Below are 16010 nucleotides of genomic sequence, written 5' to 3' on the forward strand. Positions count from 1 at the left end.
AGACGCCTAATGAATACAACCTTTTATTATTCTAAAATAAGTCGAGCCTCCGTGTGGCAGCTATTCTTACGACGTGATTGATTGCACGAAATTATCATAAACCCAAAAGGCTAATAGGCAATTTATCTCCCCGGCTGACAGGATGAGGCCAGTTTTTGGCTCCTCTCTCCTATTAAACGACTAACTTTGGGTAAAGGCTTCGGCCCTGACGGGTACATACAGTATTTTTAGAGATGAACTCAAACAAATATTGGCAATCGATGTTGTTATTAGTGTTACTGAAACCCGAGATGTCATTAATCACCGGGCTCCTCCTCCACAACCGGGGTTCATTAGATATTTACGAGCCAAATTACATCTGAACTGTCGATCAGAATCAAACGACACCAGAGACTCACGGTCCTGTACATGCTTTTACAGTAATTATCTCTGCTGCAGACAGTCTGCTGATTACGATTATTTAAACTCCACGTCAGCTACGGTCCCTGCAGATGTGACAGGAGGTCGTGTGTTTTCTGCGTCTGATTGTCCAAACATTCGCAGGGAAAAAGGAGTCGGTTTTCCCCCAAATGATGAGACGCATTTCCCTCCTCACGCTGCTGTGATCGACTGCTGGAGCCTGATGACACCTCGTCCAATTAGAGAAGGCCCTCGTCCTGAGAAACACACACACGGACACGCTCCAGCTGTGTGTTCTCCGTGTGAGAAGCTAGCAGCTAAGCACCCAAAATTATAATTAATTTGAAGCAAATACTGAATTTGAGGAGAAAGTTATCTGTTGAAATAAGTTGGTACAGTCCAGGAACAAGAACACAACGATTAGAAATAAGTATGAAAGGATGGTTTTAAGATAAAGTGTCCTGAGATCAGACAATAATAAGTTAAATACACTGAATATTGACAAGTAGTTCTTCATTCATTGTTTGGATTCTTAATTTTAGCACAAATTCAAGAGAAAAATAACTTGATACTCTTAATACTTAGCTAGCAAATGTATAGCATGAGTCAAAAGATAGAAACTAGTTTAAAAAAATAAAGAAAACTTTTAAAACAAGAGAATTAAAGCAACAACATGTGACTTCCTGGAGAAAGATACCCACAGCGTCTGTATGTGCCGATCCTTCCCCAGGAAGTCACAGTTTGTTGCTTCAGTCTTATATTTCCCAAAATTTTGAATTTTCTTGTCAAGCACAGAACTTTTTTGCACTTTTAAAACATGGTGGAGAAACATGGAGGAGAGAAGTGAGGAGTCCAGCAATGAGCTGTGGAGCTGACGGTGATGGTGAAAACATCCAAACCCCAAATGTCAATGAAGGTGAGGAAGCCTGCGTGTGAGTCACAGTTAAAAAATTACTTAATACTCTTAATACTAAACTAGAAAAAGTATGTCATGAATCAAAAGATAGAAACTACTAAAAAAACCCTTTAAAACAAGATAGCAAGCAACAAAATGTGACTTCCTGGAGGAAGATGCTTGATTGTTGAGTCTTAAAGATCAAAAACTGACGCTTGGATCGGCATCAGACGGTCTTTCTCCAAGAAGTTACAGTTTGTCACATCAATTTTATATTTCCAAAATGTAAAATCACTTTTAAAGTCTGTGTATTCATGAGAAACCATCTGATTTCAGGGAAAAGTCCAGCAGCGGTGAGGGTGAAAACATCCAAACCCCAAAAATGTCAGTGGAGGTTTCTTTGCCTGCGTGTGAGTCACGCTCAATCATAAAAGTTGTTTGAAGAGCTACTTGAAATCCGGCTCTGTAAATGAACCCGGCCTCATCATCAGAGCGATGATGAACACGAGGATGATTCTGACAATAATTACAGCCCCGGCACTGCTGTTTACGCAAGAGTGGAGGCATCACAAAAGGACATCGAGCGTGGAAAGGACAAAGGCAGGTCCACTCATCTAATAATCCAATTTGTGTTGATTTTACACTAGGTGCAAAAATTGCCTTTTTTTTTTTTTTTGACTCACCGTCGTCACGCTGTCTGTCAGCGCGGAGTGCAAACACAGATGCCGAGCACAAAGCCCAAGGCCAGGACGCCGGTGAGTCACAGCCATGCCGACGTGTGTGAATGAAGGCTGAGTGAAGGTTCATTCAGGAGAAAATGGGCTTTCATTTGACGTCATCGGTCTTAATCGCTCAATTATAGCAATTTCCAGAAGGTAACCGTGCTTCATCTTTGCCGTCTCTGCCTCCAGGTAGCATGCAGGCAGCTGATTGATGGGGAGCGAGGCGGCCTCTCTCAGGGACCAACGCGAGATCATTCGCACGCCGTTAGTCATTCACTCTCAATCATTTGTGCTCCAAACACCTGAATCACAGTGTGAGTGGTGGCGGATTCACGATGTTTGTACAATACTCGGAAGATAACGCAAAGAAAAACAAGTGTAAGATGAAAATTTGCTGCAGGGGAGAGGCCTCAGAAGACAAGGGGGATACAAGATGTGCACAATGTGGCCAAAAGTACATGGACAACCCCCGTCCAGCTCCTCGTCATGAGTTTGGGGGGAAAGTCCTCCGCTGTTTCAACATTACAGTTCGAGATTAATAAGAAATAGTCTTCTGTTTTTGTGTGGGTGAACTTGACCTTAACCAGCAGCAGTCCTGGATGATCTGGTGCTCGAGATGAGCTCTCAAGTAGCAGGTGATTCAAGCAGGAAGTGTCAAGTTGCTGTTGCTTAACTGAGGTCGCGACCTAAGACAGTTTGACATTGTGGCCAAACCACGCGATTACAATGTTGCGTGACGCACGTGGGCCCAAAAATACCTTTTCCCCCAAAGGCTTAAATTGTCAAAGACTTGGCAATTAAATGGTGGATCATTTTTTTCTGCATTATGACTCATTTCACTTTCTTTTAACATTTAGTCCAGATGCACAATTATATCACTTAATCCCCATTCAAGATGGCAGATGTGAGTCAGCTCTGCCGGCTGGAGACTTGTGGGTCCCACAGTGCAGAAGTTAATGTGAAGATCTGGGTCATTTTATACGCGCTACTTTCTCCTTAATACATCGTGGCTCCACCTTGAACGGCAGTGTTTTGTAGCCTACATTTGTTTACACGTTTAACCAGAAACAGCTGTTATATCGCTCTGTTTAAAGCCACCAGACTCCATTGACAAAAACAATCATTTTACCTCGCAGAACATGGGAGTTGTTGCTTTTCCACTGCTGTGATCGGTTGTTTTTTTATTTTTTGTGTGTGATCTTTGGTTCTAGTTCAGATCAGAAATAATGTGTTAAGCTTCAGTTAAAATACGTATAAAATAAAAAGGGCGCACACTTTTAAAATACTGGACATTGGACAATCAGATTTGGGTGTAAGATCAGGCTGCCCACCTACTTTTGGCCAGATGCACATTTAAAAAAGGCAATTTGTTTAATTGTTGCGGCTTCATATGAGAATGTCCTGATGACAGTTTAAATACAACAGAAACAGAAGTCATATCACTGTGTTCAGCCACCAAACTCCATTGAAAAAACAGTAATTTTACCTCGCAGAACATGGGAGTTGCTGCTGTACTACTGCCTCAAACGGTTAGTTTTTTATTTTTGTGTGTGTGATCTTTGGTGCTAGCTCAGATCAGAACTAACATGTTAAACTTCAGTTAAAATATGTAAACAATAGAAAAAAGGCCCCACATTGAAAAATACTGGAATTATGAGTTAATTATGAAAAAATGAGAAGTTGGACGATCAGATTAGATATGATATTAGGGTGTCTACATACTTTTGGCCAGATCTGATGATTAAAAGAAGACAATCTGTTTAATTGTAGTGGCTTTACATGAGAATATCTTGGTGACACCTGAGGAATATGTGTGCAAACAAGGTCCATTTAGTAGCTTAGTAGACATCATCCTCTGAGCTGCTGTTTCCAAGGTCGACAGTGAACTTTGAAACTTGAGTTGGCGTTCATTCAATTCAATTATGGACAACAAATATGCTCACTAGCTGTAAATAAGCTCGTATAAACACAACCAGATGAAGGATAAAACTGTGCACACATTATGAACACGGTCAGTTCATGCAGAAGATAAGAAGGAGTGAGTTCACATACTGTGTTTGGATTTAAATCCACATTACAGACATGTTGAATTTGTATAATGTTGCAACAACTGCCTGTATAACTAACAACCCAACCACACACCTCCACTCACTGACAGCCTGGGGGAAGCGCGATACGCTACGAGAAGAGCCTGACAGGACGTGAGTCAGCCTCGTAGTACAACTTATTGTGAGTGGGCTTCACTACAGTGGGAGCTAAATGGATAACTCAGGCTCTTTCAGCGGAGGAGACAGTCTGGCTTACAAAATAGATTTATTGATTGTATTTTATGTGAGTGCCTGCTCACTGCTGTTCATGCTGGAAATCTGAAATATGTTTCACCAAAGAGGGATTTTAGAGTCAAATCAAAGCTTTTTAGACCATGTTGTGTTGAGCTGCAGTGATTTATTGATGATTGAGTGATTAGTTGTCAACTGTTAGATTATTTGTCGACTGTGTTTGCAGTTGATTGATCATTTTTAGTCATTTTTTAAGAAGAAAAAGTCAAAATTCTCTGATGGCAGCTTCTTAAATGTGAATATTTTCTGGTGTCTTTACTCCTCTATGACATTAAACTGATCGTGGACTCTTGGAAGCACTTTTTTTAGCACTTCATCGCCTTTTTAAGACGAATTAATCAAGAAAAAAATTAACGATTTAAGTTTTAGTTTTTATGTTGAGAAAGGTCTTAAATTTAATAACATCACAATACCAGAAAGAGCAGATGAGAGACACAGAATCATGTTATAAAGCTGCAGCACATGGATCAGATATAATGTTGTAGTTCACACTGGATAACATTAAGGCTGTGACTAACAATTTACATTATCAAATTAATCTCTTGATTATTTTTCCTCTATAAAATGTCAGAAACAAGTGAAACACGTCATAAATTGCTTGTTTTGTCTGACTGACTATTCAAAACCAAAAAATATTTAAATGTTCAATGATCAAAAGATCGAATAGAAACAAATCCCAACATCTTTGTCTGATAAATGACTTGCATTCGTCAAAAATGTTCATCAAAATTGTTACCAATTCATTTCCTGTTGCTCAGCCTCTCTGCCATTACTAACATTCAGAGGAGCTGTAACTCCTGCGAAGCACTGACCCCAACTGGACATCTTCGCTTCATGCATCCATCACTGTAGGTTTGATGGCAGATCTACCAAAGTGCTTTGCTTTTTACCTTAAAAGGCGCCACATGTGCACGGATTGTAACTTTAAAACTGGAAAACGTCTCTCTCTGTTGCCAACACGAGCCTGTGGATGATTCGTTTAAGTCGTTTAATGCTGCAGACCTGAGGATTTCTTGACTTTATGACTTTATCCTCCTTTATTACTCTCTGCTCCTTTAACTTTAATTTTTAAAACATTTAAATCGTAGAAATCAATATAAAATCAGATAAAAATCCTGTTTACATTGATAAATGTGGATTCACTGATCAGAGCTGAGTTTCTAGTTGTTCAACAGAGCTCTGCTTAATCTAAAGTATCTGAATTTACTTGTTTTTAATTTACTAGTTCAATTTATTTTATTGTATTTTATTCGTTTAGTTATTATAGTTTAAAGTTTCTTGCACAAAGGAATAATATTTATCAGGGTGCACAGGTAATACTTGTTAGATGGATCAGTAGTTAGTGTAGTTAGTGAATATGGCCACTAGATGGAGGTGTTGCTCCATGTTTTGCAGTGAGTTAGCAGTCAGCAAACAGGTTGGTGCTGAGAGTCTAATCCTTCCAGGTAAACCAAAACCAAACAACACTAATCCGTCTGTTAAAATGTTCCTGAGTCACATTTATTTGACTGTTTTCTTTAGGAAACAGAAGTCAGTGTTACAGAGAGCTTTGCCTGCAGGTAGAGGAGAGGAAACAACAGATACAGTGGGAACAAAAGGTTAGTTTATAACAAGAGAGCTCTTCTGTGCACGGAAAGAGAGGCCTGTGTTCCTTCGTGATAAGACTGATGGTGTTATATTCTCCCACCATCTGCAGCACAATGACAGCATGCAGCAGTCCATCTGGGGGGGGGGGGGATGCCAGGAAGTGGTGCCCCAGTCTACCACCTGGGTACGACCAAAAAGGACCAGAATCCTTTGCCAACGCAGGGATTTTACCCCAAGAGCAGGTAGACAATGCACCGTTTATTAGCTGAGCATTGTTCGGTGAAACAAAAGCCCAGTGTGCTCCGAAGGCCTCCTGATCTCTTTGACAGGAAAAGAACTGAGAGAGTCTGCAGACGAACAAATCCATCCTGCACAGTGACAACATGAGCAAACAGGGTCAAAACCCTCAGAGAAAACTTCTAGATGAGACTTATTTCTTTACGTTTGCTCTTAAAAACCTCCCGCTGAGGCTTCCTGCAGAGCTTTGCTGCCTGATAAAATGTTTTCGTAGGTAAAACTCTTCCACACGCTGCATTCATCTCCCAGCGGCTGAAACTCAACCCTCCGACTGTGATTATTAACAGTAGGAGCCGGTCAGACTCTAAACAAGCTGTGTTTTAGGTCATAACATGAGTCTGGGTCCTGGGCCTGCATGACATTACAGCCTGTTTCTCTGGCGGGCGCTGCTGAATGCTGTCTTTGTTCTCAGATGCACGATAAAGGCTTCAGGGGGACCCCCCTCCACCGGCCGTGAAATGAAGACCATAACATCCCCGAACGGAGACAACTTTTGTCCATCAGGGTGTTTGGGCAGCGAAGTCTGATGGTGGCGAAGAAGTACAGAATGCAAACAAACTAAAACAAGGACGCTTTTCTGTTTCTGAGCTGCATGTGTCGCTACACCAACAGGTGTCTGGTAGTATAGCACACCAGGAAGGACTAAAGGTCTTACTGTAAGTCATTCTTACCCGAGTCGAGGAGGCACGAACGGACTTAGATGTGCTAAATGGTCGGCATTTTACACAGCAGCTCATGTGGGATGTAATGGCATCTAGTGGTGCGGTTGCATATTGCAACCAACTGAATACCCCTCGCCTTGACCTCCCTGCCATCAGTCTCAATGATGAAATACACCTAAATACTCAAATACTTGAGTATTTCCATTTTTTAGGCTACTTTATACTTTATGTCCACCACATTTATTTGATAAATGTAGTTACAGGTTACAGATTGAGATTATTCAGTGTTGATAGGCTATTAATGACGTGTTACCCATCAGACATTGTTGTAAGCTGTAGGCTGGACATTACGTGAGAGGATGTTGCATCTGAGCCAACGTAGGACATTTTTAAATTAGTTTATTCTACCGGCAATCACGGATACCGATAATCTGAAAATGCTGAATATCGGTCCACTCCTCATGCTAGAGAGTTTGACATTTTGGGAAACATGCTTAGTGTTTTTCTTGCTGAAGTTGGATGAAAACATTGATACCGTTCTTGTGTTTTTACAGTAAATGTGTTGCTGGGTCCAGTGCCAGCTTAGGTTAGCTTAGCATAACAACTGTAAACTTGTTTTTGTGATTTCAGGTATCAAGTCTACAGCTTAATAATGTCAGCAGGAGAACTGAAGCCAAATTAAAAGTTTCAGCAGTTGTTACAGTGAGTGACTCACATCTCAGGTTGAATTTGTCGCTAATTTGCTCATTATAGTGTCGGACATTAAAAACAGCTGCGACGTTTGAATGACTAACTTTCAATACTTTTAATGATTTGTCTAAAAAGTTTCCCTGATTGATCTTCCAGGTAATTGCCACATAATTATAGTAGTGAAGAGGGATGACTCATCCGGTTTAATTGCACGGCTTTGTTAGCGCGGCCCTAATTGGAGCAGTTTGTGCAGACATTGTGTGTGCATTTATTCAGTTTTCATAGGCTAAGGGCTTTATTGTGGAGGGCAGCAGCAGCTTTCCTCCTCTGCAGGAGAGTAATTATGAGGTAGGGAACAGATACAAGGGGCAGAGAAATACCACTGGTTAGAGCGTAGGCTGCCTAAGGTTGGTAATTACACTGTAGACGACTAAACTCTGCAGAGAACGAGCTGTTTGGTTCATGGTTATCTCATCCAGACGTTCTGCAGTAAAAGCAGAGAAACTATTCTTGTTTTTTACCGCTTCCTTTACCAATTTGTAAATAAAAGAGGTGTGTAACAACTTAACAATCACTTTAATATGTATTTAATTTATTGTTTCTCTTTTCTCAAGGATGCTTTAAAAAAGTAAAGTATATGGATGAAGGATGCCAAGAAGTTCTGGTCTGATCCTGGGTCATCTGGTCCATGCTGTGTGTGTACAAGGCTGTCGTGCTCAGTGGTGCTGACGCCTCTTTACACTGACGGATCAGGCACCATTTTACTTCAAATATACCTGATAATGATTCATATTTGGCCTCGGCTGGGAGCCAATAAGAAGAAGAAACACAATTTGGGCTTTGTCGAGTGCTAGTTTCTTCAAACAAGTGATGAAAACCAGTGATGTGTCTGGAAACCAGATTTTAGAAAGTAGCTGAAATTGTTTGCACTGAACTGAGCTGTGTTGATATGACGTCATCATCAGCTGCCATCCCAAAAGTTCAGTTTCAGAGGGATTAAAAAATGATTTTTTCTCACACATAAGAAATCAGGTATATGGAAAGTAAAAACATTTTTGTGTGTGTTTTTCACTTAAAAAACAGTGATATCATGTAAATAAACTGTTTTTTAAAGTGTTAAATCCGGACAATGAATGAATATTTGGTAGTTATTATCAGGACTGATGTGAAAGTTGAAAATAATATTAATAAATATGTCATTTATGTCAGTTTTTGACCTTTTTGTACTAAATGTGGTCTGTGAGTAAAACACATGTATTTCATTTATCAGTTACATGAGGGTTAAAGTCTGTTTCGGACACATGATCTCCAAACTAATGACACATTCCCGATGTGAGTGACACAATAATCACATGAAGCGTGGACACTTGCTCGCAGGTGCATCATGGGAAACTACAGTCCAGCGATCGAGGCTGCAAACGGTTAACTGACGGGGTAGCGGTCCGTGGTGACGTCACATACTGGTTTGCGCTGCTCCGGGCCGCAGACGGTTTTTTTGTTCAGGAGGACTGAAACCGAACCACGACCCTGTTCAACACGTCACCTGCCGCCACCGGATAACCTCAACATGGGAAACTGTCAGGTAGATACCGCTGCCTGTGTCTGACGCGCCGCTTATTAACGTGATTAGAAATAGGAAATCTTACTAATCAGCTGTTTGTGAGCGCGACTGAGCTGATGAATGAAGATTTTTTAATCCAGCCAATCACGGTGATAAACTATCAGATTGATCCCGGCGTCATTTCCAATCACATACTGCTTTTATTGCGCATTACGGACCATGTGAGAGCGCTGCAGCGCCTCCGTCCGCCCGTCAGCCATTACGCACAGTGCGTAAATCCTCGTGAATCTGTATAGTTCTGACTGGAAATGAGAGTCATGGCTTCGGGTTTTGTAATATTTGGTGTTTTTCTTTGAATGAACGTCGTGTCACCGTGTGACAGAGCTCCGTGTCTGGGTTTACGCACAGGAAAAAAGGGGGCCACTCCCCTGCGGAATTCATCACAGCTCCGTTAGGTCTGAGTGTGTGTGTAGATGAATGAGTGGGGCTGTGTGTGTGTGTGTGTGTGTGTGTTATGCAAGAGTAGGGTTCATGAGTGCACTGAAAGGGGGGGAGGGTGTCCATTTCTGTCAGATGTATATCTTTTTGGTACCTTTATGTTCATTTCTTCATTGTTTTACTTCAAACACAATGAAAAAGGGCTTTAAAGCTTTATTTTTATTGTTTTTTTGTATTAATTTGTAATTGTAAAGTAGTTTTAAAGTGTAAATATCATCCCAATTCATTTTCAGGATGCAAAAACATGACTACATCCCCCCAAAAATGCTGCTTTATTAAAGTTTTGAGAAGTAACAGGTGGTGCAAACACTGACTCGGGACAGAAAAGTATATTTAAGTATTTCTATTATTGGCTCGGATGAAGTGGTTCTGCTCTTCGGTTGCTCCCGGTTACTCACGCGGCCCCCGCCAAGTTTGTTTAAAGACTTCTGGCCCTGAATTCCTCAACCCGTGCATTGTGTCACGGTCCTCCCCTCCCCCCATCTGCCAGCTGCTCCTGCATCGCCTTCACGAATCCCCCTGAAAGTTCATTTACTGAAACGCTAATCGGTTTGATGTGACCAGACAGCTGTTTTTGTGGTCTTGTGTTTCCTTTTAGCCCACAATCTATCCCTATGAGGATTTTGATCCCATAGCTGACATCAAGGCCATCCGCAAAGCCTGCAAAGGGTTCGGTACGTTGGAAATACTCAGTAAATATGTTTATTTGTCTTGTATTTGTTTATCATCTCGCTGAATCTGTTTTGTCTTCCCCTTCAGGAACTGACGAGCAGGCCATCATCGACATACTGGCGAACCGCTGTGCGTTTCAGCGGCAGGAAATTAAACAGGCCTACTTCGACAAGTACGACGATGTGAGTGTCGCTCAGTAAGAAGTGGAAATGTGTTGTGAGATCTGCTTTTCCTCCTCTGTTTCTGCTACTAACAGTCAAATCGTTTTGACAGGAGCTGGCGGACAAGTTGAAGAGCGAGCTGTCCGGGACCTTTGAGAAGGCCATCCTCGCCATGCTCGACCCGCCCGTCATCTACGCCGTGAAGGAGCTGAGGAAGGCCATGAAGGGAGCGGGCACCGATGAAGACGTCCTGGTGGAGATCCTCTGCACCGCCACCAACTCTGTCAGTCACGAATCAAAACTACCTACACTTTATTCATTCTTAGTGGAGAATATTCTGACTCTTTGCTCTTCGTTTCCCAACAGGACATCGCCATGTTCAAGGAATGCTACTTTCAAGGTAAGCTGACGTGAAACCTCTCACCCACTCACTTATTAAAGGTCACTCGTTCCCTTCCTTGTATTATTAGGAAATGGCCATGACTCACTTGGACCTACAGCACATACGCTGCTATTCCTGCTATTCAGTGATGTAATGTGCAGTCACACTGTGTTTAGTCAAGGCCCATCCTGCTGCAACTTCCTGTTCATTATGAGACCAGATAGCTGATTGTATTTACCAACATCTTCTGTCTGCTGTCAGTGCTCGAGGGTTTCCAGCCATCTTATGTTGACATGAACGTGACTTCTCGTCCTTTCTTTGAATTGTGTGTTGAAATATTGGTATAATTCTTCCAAACTTAGGCTAATTGTTCATTTGTAGGAAGGTATTGTGTTAATAATTAAGTTAATAATTTAATGGGGAGTGGCTGGAGCAAAGATAAGACGCCAGGTTAATGTGTTTGTTTGGGTGCTGCCAGTGCTTGCAACATACTAGTTAGCTTCTGAGGTTGTTAGCTGGTTGTCGTTAGCTAGCATGATGGTAGCTCCCTGGATATGTAGCCTATTCTATCAAGTAAACTCTTTTTGTCCTGCTACTTGTATAAAACATTGATAATTGTATTTTTTTTACCATTAATAAATGCACATTGCTAGATGCTAGAGATAAGACAACATGTCATGATATTTCCCATTAACGACTGAGTGTGTCACTAGCAGTTGGTGTCAGTTAAAGATCATGTTACTATAGCAACCACTGCTGACAGTTACTGTTTAACATCCGCCATTTTGTCTCATCTGTGGCCAGTCAAATATTGACAAATATGTCTCCATTCTACTTTCCACAATGTCCTCGTTGAAGCGTCGTCTGTGTTCGCTCTGTTTTATCACAGCTGTTTTCTGATTGCTGATTTGTGGCTCAGTGGGATTAGCTAATTGCTAATCAAGCTAGCCACTGTACAAGCTGTCTGGAGCTAGCTTAGCATTATATCCCCACTGTTTAATCACAGCTGGGATTATATTTATTTATCTTTTTTTACCGTTTTATTGTAGACTTTAGGCGTATGTTTACTAGACTAATGGATGTGCTGCACTTCCTGTGGGGAATTAATGTTGATCTGTCATTGTTTGACTTGAAAATGTAGGGCAGCTACACATTTGAATGAGAAGGAGGTTAAGGGAAAGTGGGAAAGTAATTTAACCTTTTTTGTCCAACTCTGTGTCGCTCTCTCAGTGCACGAACGTGATCTCGTCGCCGATATCGAGGGAGATACGAGCGGGGACGTCAGGAACCTGCTCATGGCTATGTTGGAGGTCGGTGCTCTTTGGTTTCTGCAACACTTGAGTAACTGAATTCCTCCCGTCTGCAGTGGAACTGAAATCGAGCTCACTCTCTCTCTCTGCCCAATCATGGCCTACAAACACACACACACACACACACACACACACACACACACACACACACACACACACACACACACACACACGCTGGCCTCCCTCCAAACACCCTCTCATTAGTAAAACTGATGCCAGATTTAGTTGCAGAGGCCTCACAGCACAGCACGCAGCAGAAGTCATCTCACTCTTCTTCTTCTTTCAGGGCAACAGAGATGAGAGCTACGACGTGGATGAGGATCTGGCCGAACAAGATGCCACCTCCCTGTTTGAGGTACTGTTTCATACACATTCATAATAATCTCATATCCGTTTCAATGAATCCTAAGAAATAGTGATGTCTGTCGCAGGCCGGCGAGGGTTGTTTCGGGACGGATGAGTCCACTTTCAGCTACATCCTGGCCTCGAGAAACTACCTGCAGCTCCAGGCCACCTTCAAGATGTATGAGCAGGTAACACTAGTCACTGTATATCGGTTTATGTGACCTGACATGTCATCTTCAGCTTAATCGAGGCTTGTATCTTACAATTATTACCCTTGATGAGTGTTGTTGGTCTCATGCAGCTGCAGACAAACTTTCATTTCTATAAATACACTTTGGGCGGCTTTAATTACACTCCCTTCAAACGTAAATCACTAGTCACAGTATAAAAATATTTTGGGTGACTTAATGGACTTAGAAAATGAGACGTCACGGCTTTGATGCGTCGCCCGTACTTAGATTTATCTAGTTATTTTCTCTCCGTAGCTCTCTGGGACTGAAATCCTCGATGCCATCAATAATGAGACCTCTGGGACGCTGAAGAAATGCTACATTGCTCTTGGTAAGGACAAACAAAGTCTCGATTTTTAAAAAATGCAGTGTACTCAGTCTGACCTAAAGTAATGAACACTTAACACACATAAAGTATTGGTCACATTGGGTCATAATAAAGTTTTATAGACGATGCCAGAGCTTCAGGAAAGTGTTGATTAAACCGACTGTATCGAGCTGATGGAGCTTCTCTTCTCCTCAGTGAGAGTTGCCAAGAACCCTCAGCTCTACTTCGCCAGACGTCTGCACAGTGCGATGAGCGGAGCAGGAACAGACGAGGACACTCTCATTCGCATCATCGTGTGTCGCTCTGAGGTAACGGCTCTAAATGATCAACAGGTGGAGCCAAAGATATGTTGAGATGAGCACGGTTAAAGCTCAACACCAAAACCCTCATACCTAACCACCACTTTACCTTATTTAATCAATATTTCTTTGTTTGCTTTCTGGGTCACATGAAGAAACAATGACATACGTATTTTATCAGTGAGAGGAGATGGTGCCTTCTAGCCTTTTTGTGTTTGTTGTTTTTGGGGCGTTGTGTCAGGATTTTACAAATAGTCCAATGTTTAGCTGGACATTTGCTTGTAGAAGCTACTTTCAGTTTCAGTTTCAGTCTGACTGTAAGTATTTCAGTACAAACGCACCACTTCTTGTAAAGAAGATTTTTTTTTAACTTGTTGGAAGTCTTTGTCACACAGACCTGTATCCATGTCCAAGAAATCATCTTTCTCCAGCAGAGATCTAGTTTCTATATTCACCTGACCAAATTACAACACATGTGCTTCTCAGTACTTCTCAATACTTACTGTAAACAGATAGTGAACCAAATGCATAACATGGATGAAAGTAATGCTTATATAATAAAAATAAAAAAGGAATATAAGAATTAAATCATAAAAGTCAATGAAAAGAGACTTAAACCTCCACTGCAGCTCCTAATGTGATGAAGAGAGAAGCAGTATGAGCAGAGAAAGAAGGAGACTTATTCAAATTTACACATGAAACACACAGAAATGTCACATTTCTGAGATGTCCTGTACATTTTTTCCCACCATTTAAAAGTTTGACTGGCACTCCTTTAATAACATCATTTCATTGTGCTCTCCTGTTGTGTGGAGGGTTAGCGCCACCTACTGCTCACCTCGACAACCAACTTCCAACATCAGCATAACAGACTTTTGCACTTTCTTCTGCTGATTTTCTGACCATTCTGTTAAATTAGCTTCACATTTAGCTAAAGGACCATCACTTTTAGAGAATCAGATTACTGCAAAATGCTGACTGATGACTTCAGGATGTTTTTTTTATCATCAAGTTTATTTCTAGAGCTCATTTAAGAAGGAGGAAACGTTCAAAGTGCTTTAAAGGAGATTATGTAAAACACAGGAAATTCCAAAGAAATTTTATAAATATCCACCAAGTTCAACCTCTCGTACAAGTGGATGTAAAATGTACTGTAACTTTTTTTCTTCTCGTTGTCGACAGTACGACCTGGAGACCATCAAAGACATGTACCTGGAGAAGTACGACGTGTCCCTGAAGGACGCCCTGAAGGACGAGTGCAGCGGCGACTTTAAACGCCTCCTCCTGGCCATCTGCCACTGAGAGCGGGGCGGACGTGGACGACGGAGGCAGAGACGGCAGGATGTGTTCATACTGAGGGCGCCGCTGTCGTCTGTCTAACAAACTAATACTACTCAGTCTCTCCATGTGACATTAAATAGGCAGCAGGAGGGTGGAAGTGATAAATCACCTGGCTCGTGTGTCGTCCAAACTCTGAGTTAGTTGACCTCCCCTTTTTTTAAACCTTTTCCACCGACGTAATTGACAAAAATCTGGATTTATTCATCATGTCGATTTGTAGCTCTAATTCGTAACATTACCAGCATTTACGCAATTTCAGTGGCTGTAAACAAGCACATAGATTTCTACAAATTCCAGTCAGACCTACGCAATCTGATCAGGTGGTTTGAGGCCTGATAGGATAATCAAATTGTAAACATAAGACATTTTTGTGCGCTGCTGCATTTACTGTACTACTCGTGTATTGATTTTTGTCCTCCCAGGGCTGTTATCTTTCACCCTCCGTGCCCCAAACTCAGTGACTGTTCGCTGTGACGTCACTGCTGTTAAAACTAATGCAATCACTCCATATGGCTTGAAGTCTGTCCTTTATAAATGAAGAAATGTGAAAGTCTGCAAAGAGGGCATATATCGGTATGTATCATGAAGGCTATGCAATGTGACGCGAAAGGATTTTATACATGTTCCTCACAGCTGATTCGCAGAAGAGAATATATATTTTATCAGTTGCTTATTGATTTCCAATACGTTGCCTTTTTATCCTTTACTACAAATAGAAAGAAACTTGACAAATCCAAATGACACCTCACCTTGTTATACATTTTTTGTATCTTATGACTAACACAGTAGAGTGTTTAATATATAAATAATATTTAGTTTACTGTTTTAGGTAGGCCAGAGGGTATATGAGAAGAAACCCATAAACATTCAATATCTGATGTCTCTTATCTGTGTCCCTACACGGCAGCTGATATTTGTTAAAATGACCACTATTGTGAAACAAGCTGAGTAGATACAGTACGCGAGATAGTTGCAACATCAACCAGGACATCAGTCGGGTCGTTGGACTTGTGTTTGTCTCTCTATAGCCAAAGAATTGTAGTCTAACAACAAATAAAGTTCCCCGTAACATCGTCATGTCTGATTTCATTCAACCCCCGACTGTTTATTTACTCTGATGAAGTCATGCACATAAAAAGACATTGTTGTCAGTGAGTCCACAGAGATAGACCAGACAGAATGGACATTTTATGTTTACAGGCACACTTGTATTCTGGTTTTTGGAGTAGTTTGAGAAGTCTGGATATGCCAGCCGCAGTACTCTAATAGAAACCAGGCTAATTTAGCATGAA

The 16010-nt window shown here is 41.4% G+C and overlaps 1 protein-coding gene across 1 annotated transcript; it reads left to right on the forward strand.

Moving 5' to 3' along the window:
* Positions 1-9031: 9031 nt before the first annotated feature.
* On the forward strand, positions 9032-15791 carry anxa13 (annexin A13). Its single transcript, XM_084340962.1, has 11 exons — positions 9032-9173; positions 10249-10324; positions 10410-10504; positions 10596-10766; positions 10850-10883; positions 12096-12175; positions 12462-12530; positions 12607-12708; positions 13006-13081; positions 13274-13386; positions 14560-15791. The coding sequence occupies exons 1-11, from the start codon at positions 9159-9161 to the stop codon at positions 14677-14679; spliced, it is 951 nt and encodes a 316-aa protein (XP_084197088.1). The 5' UTR covers positions 9032-9158; the 3' UTR covers positions 14680-15791.
* The last annotated feature ends 219 nt before the right edge of the window (positions 15792-16010 follow it).

Source organism: Pagrus pagrus (assembly GCF_965226575.1).
Source record: "Pagrus pagrus genome assembly, chromosome: 20".
In the NCBI taxonomy this organism is placed as follows: Eukaryota; Metazoa; Chordata; class Actinopteri; order Spariformes; family Sparidae; genus Pagrus; species Pagrus pagrus.

Bases quoted from the DNA above. Each gene is read 5' to 3' on its own strand.
- anxa13 (XM_084340962.1), top strand. The intron at 10,505-10,595 runs GTGAGTGTCGCT...TCGTTTTGACAG, and splicing joins ACTTCGACAAGTACGACGAT to GAGCTGGCGGACAAGTTGAA. The intron at 12,709-13,005 runs GTAACACTAGTC...TTCTCTCCGTAG, and splicing joins CCTTCAAGATGTATGAGCAG to CTCTCTGGGACTGAAATCCT.